This window comes from Chelonia mydas, chromosome 11 (assembly GCF_015237465.2).
Source record: "Chelonia mydas isolate rCheMyd1 chromosome 11, rCheMyd1.pri.v2, whole genome shotgun sequence".
NCBI classification, from domain to species: domain Eukaryota; kingdom Metazoa; phylum Chordata; order Testudines; family Cheloniidae; genus Chelonia; species Chelonia mydas.
The window spans coordinates 27,682,602-27,701,009 of record NC_051251.2 but is presented as its reverse complement, the minus strand read 5'-3'; the positions used below and the strand labels follow the sequence as shown (position 1 = coordinate 27,701,009).

The following is an 18,408-nucleotide window of genomic DNA, read 5'->3' as shown; positions in this document are numbered from 1 at the left end:
ACTGAGTATCTTGAGACTTTGGGAAAAGTGATCAGATGCACTACGTTGGCACTGAACAGGAACTACTCAAAAACATAACTAGATATTAGGCCGCATGAGAGGTAGTGTGTTCTAGTTACTTGAGCAAAGGACTGAGGCCCTAGAAAGCCTGAGTTTTAATCACAGTTCTTTTAGAGCCTGATCCAAAAGGCCTTTAGATCAGGTGCATACTAATGTGCTCTGTGACCTTGGGAAAAATCACTGTGCATGAGATTTTCAGAGGCACAAATGGCAGGTGGACCCTTAACTAATACTGGAAGTCAATAAGCGTTAGGAGTTTTTTTGAAAATTTCCATCTTCATCTTTTCTTCACCATTGACTTCAATGCATTGTTACAGGGTCAGAGCAGCTGAGGCTCTGGCCCAGTACGTCTCAGTTTTCCCATCTGTATAAATGGGTACAGTAAAATGGAGAGGGCTGTTGTGACGTTTGATTATAGTGACCATCATCCAGGGTTTTGGAAAATCCTGGTTTCTTTGATATTGACTCTCTCTGTTGCTTTGTGCAAGTCATTTAATCTCACTGTCTCTGTAAAATGGACATAATAATTAACAATCTTTATCACCTACCTGACAAGAATTTTAATTAGTTAATGTTTGCAAACTGCTAATAAGAATTATTATTAAAAATGAGCTGATCCTCAGAGCTCTGCCAGGGATCGAAAAGAGGCTCCTGCATGTCTGAACCACAACTACATCCCCCCAAAATTGAGTTTGAAAGCAGTGTTCGTTATTGCTTCAAAGAGATAAGGGAGGCATTTTGCTGTGCTGCATGACCTTGAGAAATGATGAGGTTTGTCCTCTGTTTATAGTATTACATCGAAGAGACTGTCATTGAGGAGGGTGAACCAATGGAGGTAAAGGATTGTATGAGATTGCATGTGGAGCAAATGTACATGTTGTTAATGCAAAGCACCAAATGCACCCAAGCACCAAACCATTCTATGTTTTGAGGGTTATTTCACCATTCTGACTGCATAAATATCAGCTGAAATAGGTGAAGATTACTTCCCAAATCAGGCCCTTGTAAATTAAACAGAAGTCCCTTGAGGATAGGATAACCACCTTCAGTTCACTAAGGGCGCTCAGTATCTCTCAAAGTTGGGCCATGGATTACATAAACAGGAAACATGGGCTAGTGTATACTCTAATATATCCTGTGTACTTCAGCCTATTCTGAAGACAAGTACAGAAGGATTCCTCCTGAAATCTATTATGTTTACACGTCAGTTCTATTCTCTTTCATTTTGTATGACCTCAGTCACAAGAAAAGTGATTGTTTCCATGTTTTTCATGTTTCAGTTATTGAGATGTAGTGCCCCCAGGAAGTTATAACAGTAATTTGAAATTGCAATTAGGCCATTCATATGGATATTCCAACTCAGAGCTTTTTCCAGGTGAAATACTCCTCATAGTTTGCGGCTATCGAGATGCACAGCCTTACAGTTTTATTCTGTGGGTAAAGTGTTTCCTTCTGAACAAAGAGTCCTGTCACAAAATCTTTCTTGAATCCTTGTGCCAGTAAAATGCCCAGTGACGAAATAGGAAATTTTACTAAGTAATTCAGGACTACCCCTGCAAAAAAAGGCCATGTCATGCCATTTGTTTTTTAAGATGAACTACCCAGTGAAATCAATGGCCAGAAATTATTCAAAGTAAGCAATGGTGCAACAGGTAGTTCTATATCTCACTTACTGGATTTGCATTACATTAAATAAAAAACTACCATCATTAAATAGAAAATTACTCATTGTAGGCACTATAGCCTTTCTAATTAATGTGATTAGATTTTGTTCTGTCATCTGTATGCATATTCTGTGGTGAATTAATGCCCTGTAACCCCATGGGTTATAATATGAAAGAGGAAAACTCACCGTACTTTCAGAATCAAGCATTTTTTCTGCTCATTTTCTTTGAAGAGGCTGTGATTTAGGCACTTGTTAAGACTATTCACTGGCGCATGTAACTTTTTTCTAGTGTGAAGGTTTTACTGCCTAAGGGCCAAACTTTATAAGCTCTTCAGGGCAAGTACCATATCTTATAGCTGTCTGCAAAGTGCTATGCCCCCCGCCCCCCCCAAAATAGAAGTTAATAGGAGTCAACTTCAGTTGAACTGTTATTTGGCCCTAATGTAATAGGTAACAAGAAACAGCATGTACTTTTTTTCATGGTATTATCACCACATGCATGCATTTAGGGTTCTCTAGTGCCATTTAATGACAGAAAAGGTGCCATTACTTTCCTCAGTGATTAGAAATGAATGGATATGGACTAACCTGTTGCAACACTCAAGCGAATAACAATGTATTGGAACATTATTAGTGAAACATAACTAGTGCCCACAGAATAAATAAATATAAGTATTGCCAATGTTTTCTTCTTTAGCTAATGCTCAATATATTTGCTATTCTATGTCATATTAATGCAAATAGCTGTCAAGAAATCTGAGCTGCATTCATTCCCTTTCAAAGGCTTTCCTTTTTTTAGCAAATCTATTATGAACCAAGACTTGATGCTTCCTTATCCATGCAGTTTTGAAACCATTTTATTTTTGTAAGTTATAATAACCATTTCTTTTAGTGTTTTTAATTAAAATCTTACTTGTATTAAAACCATTGCCTACAGCATGAACAAATATATAGATTGTTAAAAGGAAATTGAGTCTCTTTCCAACTGAGCTTTTGCCACTGCTTATATACATATATCAGACAGTCTCTTCTGTGATTATGATCTGACTATCCACATCAGGACATGCAGGTTAGTAGAAAAACTGGATTCTGAACATACATTCAGTCGTCTAGTGAATCTTATAGTTATTGCGAAGATCTGAAGGGTTTAGTCATGTTTATCTTGCTATCTCAATTTCTTTCCTCTTTTTGGGGAAGGATATTCTTTTTGAAGGCTGATATATGCCTTTGATCTACATTCAGATCTCCCAGTGACATCAACAGGAGCGGTGAATGTGTGGATATGTGTCCCCTCCAATACTCCCAATATAGCCCTCAAAGCATTTCTACACTTTGGGCCTATCTGTCATCGATCTACCCTCAAGGTTCCCTCTGACGTCAATGGGAGGATACGCATGTGGAATGATGGCAGCAGAATGCCCTCCAGACTCCAGAGCTGCTGGATAAAAACTAGAGAAGCTTGATTTAGAAATTGGCTAATCTGCAGAGTCGTCACACTGCCTGCTTGGATGATGTGTAATAGGCACACTGGGCAATCCCAGTAGGAAAAGTGGCCCACATTGTAGCTCAGTTCCCACTGTGGGGGGTTCCTGAGTAGGAATTAAATGCCATTTTAACAGATAGGAGAGTGAAAAAGTCCTTGCAGCAAAATTATAGCTTATAATTAAAAATCCAATAAATACATATTGCCCACATTTCCAGGTGATCACGGAAACCACCACCACCACCACCACCAGAGGAACTACTGGCCCCAGAGGCACCTCAGGAACCATTGAGCAAGCTGCACCTCCAGTCAGAAAGAGGGTGAAAAAGATAAAAGTGGATTCATCTAAGTTTATGACCCCTTACCTGCAACACAGTCATAAAATGCAGGATCTGTTCAGTGAGGTAAACTCTTACACGTGTGTCTTCCTGTTTTTCTTTAAGAGCCCCACAATTAAATATAGACATCATAGCAAACCCTAATATCACTGTAATATCCTCTTCTGTATTTCCTTTCTCATCCTTGTTGATTACTGATATTTACAGTGAAAGAGGAGTTTACTTCATTGCCTGAGTCACTCACTGTTATGGTAGTGAATCATAATGTCACAAAAAGTGGCTTGAGGTCTAGTGGTTATAACAGATATCTGAGAGCCGGGATTCCTGATGTCCATTCCTAGCTCTCTCACTGACTCTTTGTGTTCTGCTGGGAAATTTATTTAACCACTCTCTGCCTCAGTTTACACACCTCAGTTGGAATAATAATTAAAGATAGGTCTGAGTTGTGAACTTACCCAAAGCTCAAGCATGATTGGTTTGTTTGTTCTTCATTTTTGGCCAACTGTAGACAGAGGGTCAAGCTGCAAAGTCCAGATCTGGATCCAAACTTTCCCAAAAGCTTGAATGAAGTGGTTCCAATCTGGGGTGCCACTTCATGCCCAGCTCTAAGAACATAAGTGTTGTGAGGCACAATTAATGCCTATGAAGTGTTTTTACATTCTAAGATGGGAAAAGAAGGGTAGAAAAATGAACGGTAATGTGATGGAAGTGATAACCTATTCAGCAACTTGACTATCGCAAACAGTTTAAGTGGGGACTGCCAAAGGGCCTGAGAGACTGCCCAACTCAAAGTGAAAATCAGTGGGAGTTGGGTGCCACAGGCCTCTTTGTAAAGCCCAGCTTTAATGTATTAAATTCCATATGCCTGATCCTGATCTCGTTGAAGTCATTGGGAGCTTTGCCATTGAAACCAATGGGAACAGGATCAGGTCACATAGATTTTCAGCATATCTAGGCAGCTACATTCGTTATACTATTTTAAAAATATTTGTGTCATATTAATATTCTAAAGCCATAGAAAACCTGGTTCAAATTCTGTTCTTCTTTCCACCTGTGCAGCCCTGTTGACTTCAATGGGATTGCACAGGTATAAATAAAAGCACAGCTTAAGCCATTGTGTTTTCAGGTATCTGAACACAATTTTGTTAGCTAAGTGATTTTTTATAGAATAATTGTTATGATAGCAAAACCAAACTCCCTAATGGGCCTAACGTGTCATATCTGGGTGATCTGAAGGGAGCTCAAGAGGAGAAACGGACTATAATATTTGTTACAGTGTACCAGATCCCCAGATGGTATAAATCAGCACACCTCCTTCGACTCCAATGGGACCCAGTTGACTTCAATGAAGCTATGCTGATTTACGCTATTTGATGATCTGGCCCAGTGTTGCTAACCCAGTGAAGATAAACATTGATTACTGCTCTATCTAAAGCTTCTCTGGAACTTTGGGAGTTTGTCTGAGTAACGTTCAGTCTTATTTTCTTTCAGAACAAATACAAACAGCAGTTTGAAAAAGAAAAAGGAAAGCCATATGCTAGCACAGCTGATACCCCAGAACTTCGGAGAATTAAAAAAGCGCAAGATCAGCTCAGTGAGGTATGTGCTAGGCCTGATAAATCAAATGAGATATAAATTGGTAAGGGGCTGCATCTCCTGGGTTACATGTTTTAACTATTGCCACAGATGCAGTAACCATATAAATAATGTTATGCAATCCCGTCTGGAAGCTTAGCAGAAACATTGCCACGGTTTCTGGTGCAGGAAATCCAGACTCAATGACAAGCTTAAAAGTCTAGAATTCAGTTTGGGATTTAGGCCTTTCAGCAAGGAAGGAGAGATAATGGTCCTTGATCAGCTGGATGATAATTCCAGGTGGCTGTGGCCAGAAGGGGTTAGAAAAACTTTTATCTGAAGTTAAAAATAGGATTCTGGGAAAATGCTGATAAAGTATAAAGCACTGAATTAAATGCCACTGCTGATAACATCCTGTCATTGTTCTGCATGTGGAATTCCTGTTGAAGTCAATGGAAATATTGCCTGAATCCTGCAAAATTGGACCTTTCAAAATATGCTTAAACACTTCTTTTCATATAACCACATAAACAGCTGCCCTTAATAGACCCTGCTGATGTGCTCTAAAAGGTACTTATTTGCATTGTTGTAGTCCCATTTCAAGTAGCTCTACGTTAACAGAAACTAGGTACCTTTTAGGGAATGTCTATTTAATGTCTATGGCAATTAAAAACCCATGGCTGGCCTGTGTCAGCTGACTCAGGCTTGCAGGGCTCATGTTAAGGGGCTGTTTAATTGCAATATAGATGTTTGGGCTTGGAACCCTGCAAGGAGGGAGGGTCCTAGAGCTCAGATGTTTTCTTGATAAATACTTCTCCCAATTAATTGTTTGGCATTTCTTGATCTAGGTTAAATATCGTATGGCTGGTGATGTTGCAAAGACTATTTGTCACGTTGATGAAAAAGCAAAGGATATAGAACATGCAAAGAAGGTGTCACAGCAAGTGAGCAAGGTAAGAGTGTGAGTGACTCTGTGAGATGGTTGTGGACATCAGTGGCAGCAAGCCATGAGTAAAGTGTGTAGGTCAGAGCCCTTAGAATGATTGTATCAAAATTTCAAAGTAACACAGGAAGATAATTAGCAGAGAAACAACTGAGCAAGAGAGAAAAGTGTTATAATCAGAAATGCTCCTCATTGAGGTAGTCAATGGGTTTTCTTCGTTAGAGACTTTTTCTTCCTTAATATTTTGAAAAAGCTGGCTATGTATGAACACATTTTAGTGCTTTCCGACGAGCACAATTAACCAACATGCTGGTCTTTCTGTCCAGGTTTTATACAAACAGAACTGGGAGGAGAATAAGGATAAGTACCTTCTTCCCCCCGATGCTCCAGAGCTTGTGCAGGCTATAAAAAATACGGCAATGTTCAGTAAGGTAAGAGCAGCTTCTGCTCTGGGGCAGTGTAGTGCATGTATCATTGCTAGTGAGTGGTTATTTCATTCCAAGTAATTACTTCCTGACACTTTTTTCTCTCTTTAAGAAACTATACACGGAAGATTGGGAGCAAGACAAAACATTATTCTACCCATACAATGACAGTCCAGAGTTGAGGAGAGTAGCACAGGCCCAAAAGGCTCTTAGTGATGTAAGTAGCAACACCTAAATGCCCATTTCAATAGAGTGGTGTCACACTGATTTACCTCTATAGACTTCTCAGTAGATTTGCATTGGCATAAAACCACTATAAGGGAGTAGAGAATCAGTCCCAAGATGCAGTGTGGATATTTATGAAAATGGTAGTGATATGTCTGTTGAAAAGCACTGAATGCGCTGAATGTTTATACAGTCTGAAGAGACTAGAGATTCTGAGTTGTGTTCAGAAGAATTAATGTAATCAAACCGTTATTGGCCCAGTCTTCTAGGATGCTGTTTTCAGTGAGACATGAGAGTGTTTAACATCTCTCAGGAGACAATGAGAACTTTTCAGGATTGGACCTATACACCCAATTCTCCCATGTGTAAAACAGGGATAACAATACTTCCCTACTTCACAGGAATGGTTTAATTCATTAATGTTTATAGAAGCACTTGGAGAACTGAGTACCTCCTTGGTTAAGGATCTATATAAGAGATGTCGGTGGATGTTGAGGGCATTCAGCACCTCACAGGATCAGGTCTCTGAAATCCAAACTATTAATGTATTTCAAAAGTCCGCTAGCAGGTTAGTAATTTCTCTCTTTCTTAAAGAACGCTGTAGTAGTTACACTGATTGAGAGAGTTTATTTTGCAGCAGTGGAAATGACTGCTTCTGTTAATGGAAGCGTTAGAGAGGTCAGGAGTAAATGTTCTGTTGTTTATTTAAACAGGCAGTTCCTGTAAATGTTTACCCCTTGCGTTATTTCAGATTGTTTACAAAAAGGGGCATGATGAACGAAAATCTAAATACACTTCTCTGCCAGATCCACCTGATGTGGAGCTTGCCAAGAAAGTGACTAAGCAGCGCAGTGATGTGAGTATACTAGTATACTGCACAGCTTTCTCCCAACTAGACATCTTGCTTCAGGATTTGGAAAGGCAGAATCATTTAAGTGCATATACATTATATACAGGCTGGGTTCAAGAAAGGAATGAATGAATGAATAAATAAATAAATAAACAAAAAGATCAGTCCTCACAAGGGGATCTATGTTTGCCACCTAGTTTTCCATGATGACTGTCAGGGTTTTTTTCCCCTCCTCATCTTTTTCAGTTCCCATATTCACCCCCCTTCTTCTTTTCTCTCTCTCTCTCTCTCTCTCTCTCACACACACACACACACACACACACACACACACACACACACACACACACACACACACACACACACACCCCCTCTCTTTACCTCTCTCTCTCCCCCTTCCTCAGTCCCCTCATTCATACACGCACCCTCCCATAACTCATTCTCCTTCTTTTTCTGTTCTCTCCACCCTCTTTGTGCTAGGGGGTACACTACAGAAGGTCATAATGATCAATATGACCACTATGTTGCTTGTTTAAATTCAAATAGCAAAGTGTTTGGGTGTATGGGTACATTTTTGATTATATAATATTTTCTAAGGAGTCCATAATTTGCTCTCAAGGAACACATTTATTTTTCTAGTAGGACTGGATAATTGATCTTTGATTATGAAATGCACCTGTGGGATCGTAAAAGTGAACAAGCTGTACTCATGTTGTAGAGTATATTTAAATATGAATTTCAATGCCAAATTATTATACACATTATAGAGGGTCCTTCATTCCAAACATTCTCAGGTTCACAGATTTCAGTTAGAGGAAAAGTTTGGCAAACAAGATGTCTTCAGTGTGATTTTGCACACTGAATTAGCTAATGGCAACAAGCAGTGAATCCTTAGGGCATGATTAACAAAGGCCCTGGCACCAGTCATCTCCAGTCTATGTTTTGGTATAGTTAGAGTAAATCAGTACCAAAGAATGCAGGAGATGGGGTGGAATATAGAGAGATAAAAGTTCAGCTAAATAAATGGAACTAAGTCATGTAGACTGCTAAGTTAGAAGTAGGATTTTAACTCAGTTCAGAATGTGACTGTGGCTAAAGAGTAGGTGATATGTGATCATATGGCTTTGTACTAGTAATTCACTATAGCACAGTGTTAAGGAATCACAATTATTGATGCTTGAGGTTTAAAAACCATTGATGAACATAGTGATGAGCTTAGCTATGAGCAGAGAGAAAATATTTTATTTGGAGAAAATTTCTCAGATAGCTGAAGGACCTTACTTCGCAACCTTACTCATAGCTCAAAAGATAAATGCGTGTCAAAAAGACCTTATCGTGGAACCAGCAGGAACTAACTGATCACTATATAAAGCTAATGAAATATGAGTAGCAGTCAGCAGGCTATATGTAGTTCATGCCAGTGAAAACAAGAGCATTTTGTTAGAATTGTTTTACATAGCCAGTCTCTATGAGTGGCATAAGAACAGAAGCAGCATGGAAGTGCTCAGATTTTCTGGAGCATGCAAATAAACTGGAGTATCAAAATGCAGCCTGAAGCTTGATGGTACCAAGTCAAAACCTTTGCACTGCATCCATTATAGGAAACATAGGAACTAGACTGGAGCAGACAATAGTTTATTTCTGATGAGCGTTTAAGTACAAGCTGATAGTAATCATATGCACCATGTAAAGGGAGTGCAAACCCTGCATAAATCTGCGTGGTCCACTTTGGTTCTGTGACATGTTATGTCTGCAGTAGCAGGAAATTCTAGTTGAGTCAGTAGGGGAAAATACGTGTGTTAGTGAGAAGTCATGGATAGTAGTTCACAACTGAAGCTGCCTCAGTGAAGAGCATATACAAGCTGCAGAAAATGAGAGAGCTTGTTATTAAAAGAGATAATTTGATTCACTGAGTAAGCTTTGAAACAAGTGGAGGTGGAATTTTGGCTTGTGAAATTAGCTTCCCTAATAGAATAACACATTGTTTTAGAAATAGGTAGATCAGAATATTAAATCTAATGTAGATGAAAGGTATCCTAAAACACTGTTCAAGAGGGAGGGGAGCAGGATTTGGCAATGATTGAACAATTTAATTCATATTGCCAATGATTCTTGTCTAAATTATAAACAGCTACACATTTTCCAAGCATGGTGCTCGTTGTCCAGTGAACTGTGATGATGATTTTGGGTGAGAGAGGGAGAGATCCATATATTCTATGTCTAGGATTTTCAAAGTAGCCTAAGGTAGATTTCCTTGAGCACTTTGGAAAATTTCAGCTTGTGTATCCTAGAATCTAAATCAGATTAAACCAAAGGGATCTGCATCAGTATTCTCCCATGGAGGAGAAAACCAACAGCAAGCGACCTCCATATTGGTGAGAATATTGTTGAATTTAAGATTTATTTCAGCTAATCAGCTGAAAAGGAGTTATCAAGAAGGAATTAGGCATTAACCAAGCAATGGAATAATTAAGCCAAAACATCCATGACAATAGCAGATAAAATGAATTTGCGGCACTTGAAAAACTTGAAGAAATTTTTAAAAATAGCTCAACAGTTTGGAAAACAAACATGTAAGGCAAAAATAAAGGGCTATTCCAGAGAGATTACTATTTTATTTTATTTTATTTTATTTTATTTCAGTTCATTATAGCAGGATTATAGCCAAACCTGAGCCATTCTTCCCAAACTTGAGCCATTCTTTTTAGGTGACAAATCTGAGGAACTGTCCCAGATTGAGGTGTCATTAGAGGAGGTTTGGGAACAAATTGATAAATTAAACAGTAATAAGTCACCAGGACCAGATGGTATTCACCCAAGAGTTCTGAAGGAACTCAAATGTGAAATTGCAGAACTACTAACTGTAGTCTGTAACCTATCATTTAAATCAGCTTCTGTACCACATGATTGGAGGATAGCTAATGTGATGCCAATTTTTAAAAAGGGCTCCAGAGGTGGTCCAGGCAATTACAGGCCAGTAAGCCTGACTTCAGTACCGTACAAACTGGTTGAAACTATAGTAAAGAACAGAATTGTCAGACACATAGATGAACATAATTTGTTGGGGAAGAATCAACATGGTTTTTGTAGAAGGAAATCATGCCTCACCAATCTACTAGAATTTTTTGAAGGGGTCAACAATCATGTGGATGAGGGGGACCCAGTGGATATAGTGTACTTAGATTTTCAGAAAGCCTTTGACAAGGTCCCTCACCAAAGGCTCTTAAGCAAAGTAAGCTGTCATGGAATAAGAGGGATGGTCCTCTCATGGATTGGTAACTGGTTAAAAGATAGGAAACAAAGGGTAGGAATTAATGGTCAGTTTTCAGAATGGAGAGAGGTAAATAGTGATGTCCTCCAGGGGTCTGTACTGGGACCAGTACTATTCAACATATTCATAAATGATCTGGAAAAAGGGGTAAACGGTGAGGTGGCAAAATTTGCAGACAATACAAAACTACTCAAGATAGTTAAGTCCAAAGCAGACTACAAAGAGTTACAAAGAGATCTTGCAAAACTGGGTGACTGGGCAATGAAATGGCAGATGAAATTCAATGTGGATAAATGCGAAGTATGCACATTGGAAAACATAATCCCAACTGTACATATAAAATGATGTGGTCTACATTAGCTGTTACCACTCAAGAAAGAGATCTCGGAGTCATTGTGGATAGTTCTCTGAAAACATCCACTCAATGTGCAGCGGCAGTCAAAAAAGCTAACAGAATGTTGGGAATCATTAAGAAAGGGATAGAAAATAAGACAGAAAATATCATATTGTCTCTATATAAATCTATGGTATACCCACATCTTGAATACTGCATGCAGATGTGGTCACCCCATCTCAAAGAAAATATATTGGAATTGGAAAAGGTTCAGAAAAGGGCAACAAAAATCATTAGGGGTATGGAACAGCTTCCCTATGAGGAGAGGTTAATAAGACTGGGACTTTTCAGCTAGGAAAAGAGATGACTGGGCAGGTGGGTGGGGGAGAAATATGATCGAGGTCTATAAAATCATGACTGGTGTGGAGAAAGTAAATAAGGAAGTGTTATTTACTCCTTCTCCATAACACAAGAACTAGGGTCACCAAACGAAATTAATAGGCAGCAGGTTTAAAACAAACAAAAGGAAGTATTTCTTTACACAATGCACAGTCAGCCTGTGGAACTCTTTGCCAGAGGATGTTGTGAAGGCCAAGACTATAACAGGGTTCAAAAAAGAACTAGATAAATTCATGGAGGATAGGTCCATCAGTGGCTATTAGCTAGTATGGGCAGAGATGGTGGCACTAGCCTCCGTTTGCCAGAAACTGGGAATGGGTGACATGGGATGGATCACTTGATTACCTGTTCTGTTCATTCCCTCTGGGGCATCTGGTATTGGCCACTACTGGAAGACAGGATACTGGGCTAGATGGACCTTTGGTCTGACTCAGTATGGCCGTTCCTATGTTCTTATGATTAATATACATTATTTCATTTTATTATAGTTTAAGTACCATGAAGATTATGAAAACAAGATCAAAGGCAAGTGGAGTCAAACTCCTTGCTATGAAGTTGCAGTTGCAAGGACGAATGCTGATAATTTCAGTATGGTAAGAGAGTTATTTAGACACTGGGCCAAATGTATGTTTGTATCCTGTGTTTTTATCAACCCTGTAGTGCCTGATATATTTTTTCTGCTTTGTTTATAGTACTTCTCTTTTTCTATTTAAGCTATATTATGGATGACTATTTTGCAATGGTAGTATATTTGATACATTTTGTTCTCTATTTCCGTTGCTTACAGAGAAAATACCAGGAAGACTATGAGCTCATGAAAGACCAGATCTACTTTATGCAAACTGAAACTCCAGAGTACCAGGCTAATAAGCGAGTTGGAGTTGCTGCCAGTAAAGTAAGTTAAGAATTCCCCCATTTACTTAGTTTGGTTCCACTTCTGCCAAACTTCTGATGACTCCAAATTATATTCAAGAACTTCAGCTGTAAAGCCCCTTTGATACAGAACTTTCTTCCTTGTTCTGTCTGAGACTTCTATTATGGGCCAGATCCTCAGCTGGTGTAAATCAGTATAGTTCCATTGACTTCAACGGAGCTATGCAACTCGCACCAGCTGAGGAACTGGCCCAATATTTCCCTTTTCGAGACACTTCCTAGATCAGTGATTCTCAACCTTTTCTGGTTGACAATCCCTATTCAATGTCCAAACTTTTTTGATCCCCTTACAGTTATTATAAAAATAAGACTAAAAGTGTATCAATGATAACAATGATACATCTATATAATTTATTTGTGCTTGTATTTCAAGAGGTTGCTGGAGAATACTTGACTTTGAAAGGTAAAGGTGGGGGAATGAGAGGAGGGAATGAGATTTTCTTTGCTTTAGATTGTAATACATTTTACAATGCCTGACAATCTCCCCTGATTGTATTTTGTGGCGCTGCTGGAAGTATGACCCACTGGTTTAGAAATATGGCCTTGGATCTGTATTTATATGTTTATGGATTATCCAGGGCAATAAGGATTTGACTTTGGAGATTGTCTATTAGATGGTGCAAAGCTTCTTGGGATGCACTGAATGAGACCTACTACATAAGAACAGTTGGCATTCTGTGGAATGCTATATTCATTATAAAGCAACAGCTTAGTTGCTTAGAAATTATGCTCTTTCTCTGATATTCACTTGGTTTCCAAGAGCAGCCCTTCTAAAAAAGAGCACTTTAACCAAGAAGACAGTCCAAATATACATTTATTTAATTTCTATAGGTGAAATATAAAGAAGACTATGAAAAGAGCAAAGCTATTGCAGATTATAATGTACTTCCTGCTACAGAGAATCCATTGCTGAAACAGCTAAAAGTTTCAGGAAAGCAGCTGAGTGATGTAAGTACCATAAAAGTTTGGTTTGAATATTTCAGCTATATGATATAAACCAAGCCCATCAGTTCTTAACAGTATGGGTTCTTGGGGCAGGGAATGTCTTTTTGTTCTGTGTTAGCACAGCGGGGTCCTGGTCCATGACTAGGTCTCCTAGGACATGCGGTAATACAAATAAATAATAACAATTAATAATCTTAACTGAAGCCTCTTAGTATTTGCAGTTTGCCACATGAACCTTTGTTTACTGTGAGATACACCCACCCAGTCTAACAATACAAACCCTTTAAGAGATAAAGATGGAGGTTTTGTCTAGTTGACTGTTCTTTAATGTCTCTGTGTCATTGTCAGCTGTTACAACAGTTTTCAGAGTAGCAGGCATGTTAGTCTGTATCCGCAAAAAGAACAGGAGTACTTGTGGTACCTTAGAGACTAACAAATTTATTAGAGCATAAGTTTTCGTGGGCTACAGCCCACTTCCTCAGATGCATAGAATGGAACATATAGTAAGATATATAAAGTTGGAAGTTACCATACAAACTGTGAGAGGCTAAGTAGTTAAAATGAGCTATTATCAGCAGGAGAAAAAAACTTTTGTAGTGATAATCAAGATGGCCCATTTAGACAGTTGACAAGAAGGTGTGAGGATACTTAACTTAAGGAAATAGATTTAATATGTGTAATGACCCAGCCACTCCCAGTCTCTATTCAAACCCAAGTTAACAGTATCTAGTTTGCATATTAATTCAAGCACAGCAGTTTCTTGTTGGAGTCTGTTTTTGAAGCTTTTCTGTTGCAAAATTGCCACCCTTAAATCTTTTACTGAGTGGCCAGAGAGGTTGAAGTGTTCTCCTACCGGTTTTTGAATGTTATGATTCCTGATGTCAGATTTGTGTCCATTTATTCGCACACCTTCTTGTCAACTGTCTAAATGGGCCATCTTGATTATCACTACAAATTTTTTTTCTCCTGCTGATAATAGCTCATCTTAACTACTTAGCCTCTCACGGTTTGTATGGTAACTTCCAACTTATCTGTATGTATATATGTATGTATATAATACCTTAATATATGTTCCATTCTATGCATCCTATGAAGTGGGCTGTAGCCCATGAAAGCTTATGCTCTAATACATTTGTTAGTCTCTAAGGTGCCATAAGTACTCCTGTTCTTGTTACAACAGTATTTGTGATGGTGTTACAGATCAGAAAGTCGTATCCATTCCCCAACAGTGGGACAGAACTTTCATTTGGTGTCTGATGAAGTTAAAAGAAGTAGAATTCTCACATGCTCACATACATAGTTCCCTTCAGTGATGTAATGATGCTTCAGTTTTACGGGGTGGGGGAAAATGTGTGTCTCCTTTCTTTCTCTAACCCCGTTCCTCTCACCTCTGTGTCTGTCTTGCCAAGTCCAAGAGTAGGTAAGCATTTTAGCGCTCGGGGTGAACAATCATATCTGCACCTCTTAGACGCGGGGTGGGGGTGGGGGCCACGCAGGGTCATGTGCCTCCCCATTTCTGCCTCTCATTTAGCAAAGAGGTTTTCAAATTGTGGGGATGTGCCCCAGAATTTGAAAACTGTCACCTCCTGCCAGGAGCTGGCAGATCAGAAGCGGGTGGGAGCCGCCTGGTCCATTCAGGCCCCTGGCTCTCTGTGCTCTGGGTGCTGGGGCCCTGGCTGGCTGCCTGGCAGCCCTCCCTGCCCTTCTCCCCAAGACGTCTGCCTCTGCACATCTGGGTGCTCCCCAGGCAAGTCAGGAAGCACAGCTCCGAGCAGTGCCCCTGACATGCTCTTGTCTCTGCCCCGAAGGAGCCTGGTGCTGGCCAGCAGCACCCTATAGAGTCAGCCCCTGCCCTTGGAGCCTGGCAGTCATGAGAGGCTCCCCGAGGTGCTCCCTGGAGTACTCATCCACCTTGGGCACCTGCCTCTCAGCAGCATGGTCACACCCCGCTTCGGACCTGCCATTGCAGCCGGGTCACTCTCCCCCCACTCCCCGTGCACAGAGCAGAACCACCCTTTGCTCCCCTTGACTGCCCTGCTCCAGCCCCATGGCTGCCAGGCTCATGGTTGCACAGCTCAAACTCTGAGTTCGGCCACGTGAGCCTAGTCCCCAGCCCAGGCATTGGGGGCAGGTGGCTGCTGGCAGGGTGGACTCACACCCGTCAACTCTGGAAACCAAGGCTGTGAGAAATAGAGGACACTGCTGGGGGGAGGGGGAAGAGGCACTGGAGGAGGTTTTTGGGGGGTGTTGTATGGGTGTCTGTGTACTGGGAGGGATACTTGGGGGGTGCTGAAGGTGGTATTTGGAGGGTAGTGGAGGGGGTTACCTGTGGCAGGGGTACCCACTGAAGGTGGGTTGCCAATGTTGGGGGGGATGGGCTGGCTTAATGGGGGAGACCCAGCTGCTGCTCCTGCTGAGGGGATGCTGCACACGCAGTTCCTGCTCCCCCCCATTCCCCTTCTCTTCCCCATCTCATCTCTCTTCCCCACTGTCCCCTGACCCTATTCACCTCCCACCACTCCCACATCCCCCTCCCCCAGCTCCATTCTCCTATCCCCTTCTCTTCCCCCTGCCCTATCCCATCCCCCTTCTTCCCCACTGCCTCTTCCTCCCCCACCTCATTCGCCCTCCCCCATGTCTCCCGCTCCCCTCCCTTTTCTCTGCCCCCCCCACCCCACGGGCACTCACCGTGGTACAGAAGACAGAATGATGGCTGTATAGAGTGCCAGCACACATAGAAGGGGAAGCTGACCGGCACTAGGAGGCGGCGTCCAGCTGCAGAGGCACCGAGCACCTGGCAGGGGAAGCAGCTCCAGAAACCCACTCCGCTCCCAGCCTGGGCCTCTGTTTGGGAAGGGCAATGTCCCCCCCACCCAACTCCCAAACTATGCCCATGGACTCCGACTGATGTTGCCAGGCCCAATCCTGTGGGGAGGGGGGCTGACACAATGGGGTCCAATCCTGGGCTGCCTCATTTTTGTGCCCCAACTAGCATGGCGCCCTGGACGGCTGCCCCCTTGCCCTGCCCTAGTTATGACCCTGCCAAGAGTTGAAAAATTGAGTCAACCCCCCCCCCCCCCCCCGCCAAATCAAGAGACAGGCTTAAAAATCAAGAGATATGTTAAAAAATAAATATGTTTTGGGTGCTTTTTATTTGCTTGCTGGTTTTTGAGCCTTTAGGGAACTCTTAAGTCATGTTTTCAAGCTTTTTTCTCCAATCAGGAGGAGCTGAAGTTTATTTTTTTTTTAAAAAAGCAGCAGCAATTCTCACCTAATCATGTGCTTGGGGCTTTATGAAAAGCACCAATTGCCATGGCACTTGTGATAAAATTGTGAGAGATTTGGTAATACTGTAGTCTGCCCCTGTCTCCTAATTGTTGAAAGGGATTCTAGGTAGATTCTATCTGTTCTAGTTTAACATGTTTAATAAAAATTATTCTTCAGAAGCAGAACTGCTGCATAAATTGACTTGTGCTTAACGACCTGCAAAGTAAATCTGAAAATAAAATAGCCTTAATGATAGGTTGTCTCCCTGCTCTTCCCCCTCTTGCTTTATATCCTCAGCATTTTCACCAGAGACAGGGATGTACCAAAACCCAGGATCTGAACACTATGACCTTTGGAAAAGTTTGGCTCTGGAATTAGATCTGAACTTTGCATCTGCCCCTTATATTTATAATGGACTGAAACCCTAGAGCCTATCATGTGGACATTTCAGCAAAACATAGATCCAGATGCAGACTTTGCAGCTCAATCCCATCTCTGCTTTTTACATTAGCAGATTATTGCCTTGTCAAGCTGATGGCTTGCTTTTATTTCTTAGTGTCATTTCAAAATGTTAGTCGGAGGCTTTAGTCAGAGTAAAAAGAAAAGGAGTACTTGTGGCACCTTAGAGACTAACAAATTTATTTGAGCATAAGCTTTCGTGAGCAACAGCTCACTTCATCGGATGCATTCCGTGGAAAATGCATCCGATGAAGTGAGCTGTAGCTCACGAAAGCTTATGCTCAAATAAATTGGTAAGTCTCTAAGGTGCCACAAGTACTCCTTTTCTTTTTGCGAATACAGACTAACACGGCTGCTACTCTGAAATTTAGTCAGAGTATCACTTATGCTGGTGGAAATTCAGCAAAATCTTCTGTATTACCTGACTTTATTTTCTTTTGCAGAAATTATACAAGGAAGCCTACGAGAAGTCAAAAGCAACAAGCATTAATTATTGTGACACTCCAAAGTTTCAAATGGATAATGTTCTGAAAAAATTCAGTGATGTAAGTATTGTTATAATTGTTCCTGTATTTCAGACCTGACTTTCTCAGTTATATATATTTATAAATATGTGATTTTTCCACAGACTAAATATAAAGATGCATATCAAAAGAATATTTTGGGTCATTATGTAGGCAGCTATGAGAACCCATATTATACACACTACATGAATGTTGCAGCTATGAATAGTGATGTAAGTATGACAGTGTTTGTGTTGATTTCACCATACTCTCATTGCCAGGCAAGATCACTATGCTTATTATCTAATGTCATTTTTATTCCCTAGAAAAATTACAGAGCAGATTATGAGGAGGACAAGACAAAATGCTACTTCCCTCAAACCATAACTCAAGAGTATGAAGCTATAAAGAAATTAGACCAGTGCAAAGATGTAAGTATTTGGCAATAATTGCTGAAAGGAAACCAGTTAGTTGCAGAAGGGACTCACCCAAAGTCCATGAAAGTCAATTGAAAGATTACTATTGACTTCCATGTGTTTTGGATTAGGTGCTATGTGATTTTTAAAGGCCACAGTCATATGTATTGTTTTCAGTAGTTTCTTGTGACACCTAGTGGTCAGGATGTGCTTAGCCTATTCATTTTTTTCGGAGAGGTGTAACCACAGAAGGCTGCTGCTCTGTTCTACGTAGCATTTTTCACATTAAATGTTCTAAAACACAACTTTGCCCTCAGTT

General features: G+C 40.6%; 1 protein-coding gene across 1 annotated transcript in view; it reads left to right on the top strand.

The window, feature by feature from the left end:
• Positions 1-2,789: 2,789 nt before the first annotated feature.
• The window catches only part of NEB (nebulin), a 194,586-nt gene continuing 178,967 nt past the window's right edge, over positions 2,790-18,408 (top strand). Inside the window, exons 1-13 of the mRNA XM_043525557.1 lie at positions 2,790-2,795; positions 3,428-3,613; positions 5,039-5,146; positions 5,971-6,075; positions 6,392-6,496; positions 6,603-6,707; positions 7,467-7,571; positions 12,055-12,159; positions 12,354-12,461; positions 13,331-13,447; positions 17,614-17,715; positions 17,799-17,906; positions 18,000-18,104. Of these exons, the coding sequence (XP_043381492.1) occupies positions 2,790-2,795; positions 3,428-3,613; positions 5,039-5,146; positions 5,971-6,075; positions 6,392-6,496; positions 6,603-6,707; positions 7,467-7,571; positions 12,055-12,159; positions 12,354-12,461; positions 13,331-13,447; positions 17,614-17,715; positions 17,799-17,906; positions 18,000-18,104 (1,365 nt within the window). The remainder of the gene's footprint in view (positions 2,796-3,427; positions 3,614-5,038; positions 5,147-5,970; positions 6,076-6,391; positions 6,497-6,602; positions 6,708-7,466; positions 7,572-12,054; positions 12,160-12,353; positions 12,462-13,330; positions 13,448-17,613; positions 17,716-17,798; positions 17,907-17,999; positions 18,105-18,408) is intronic.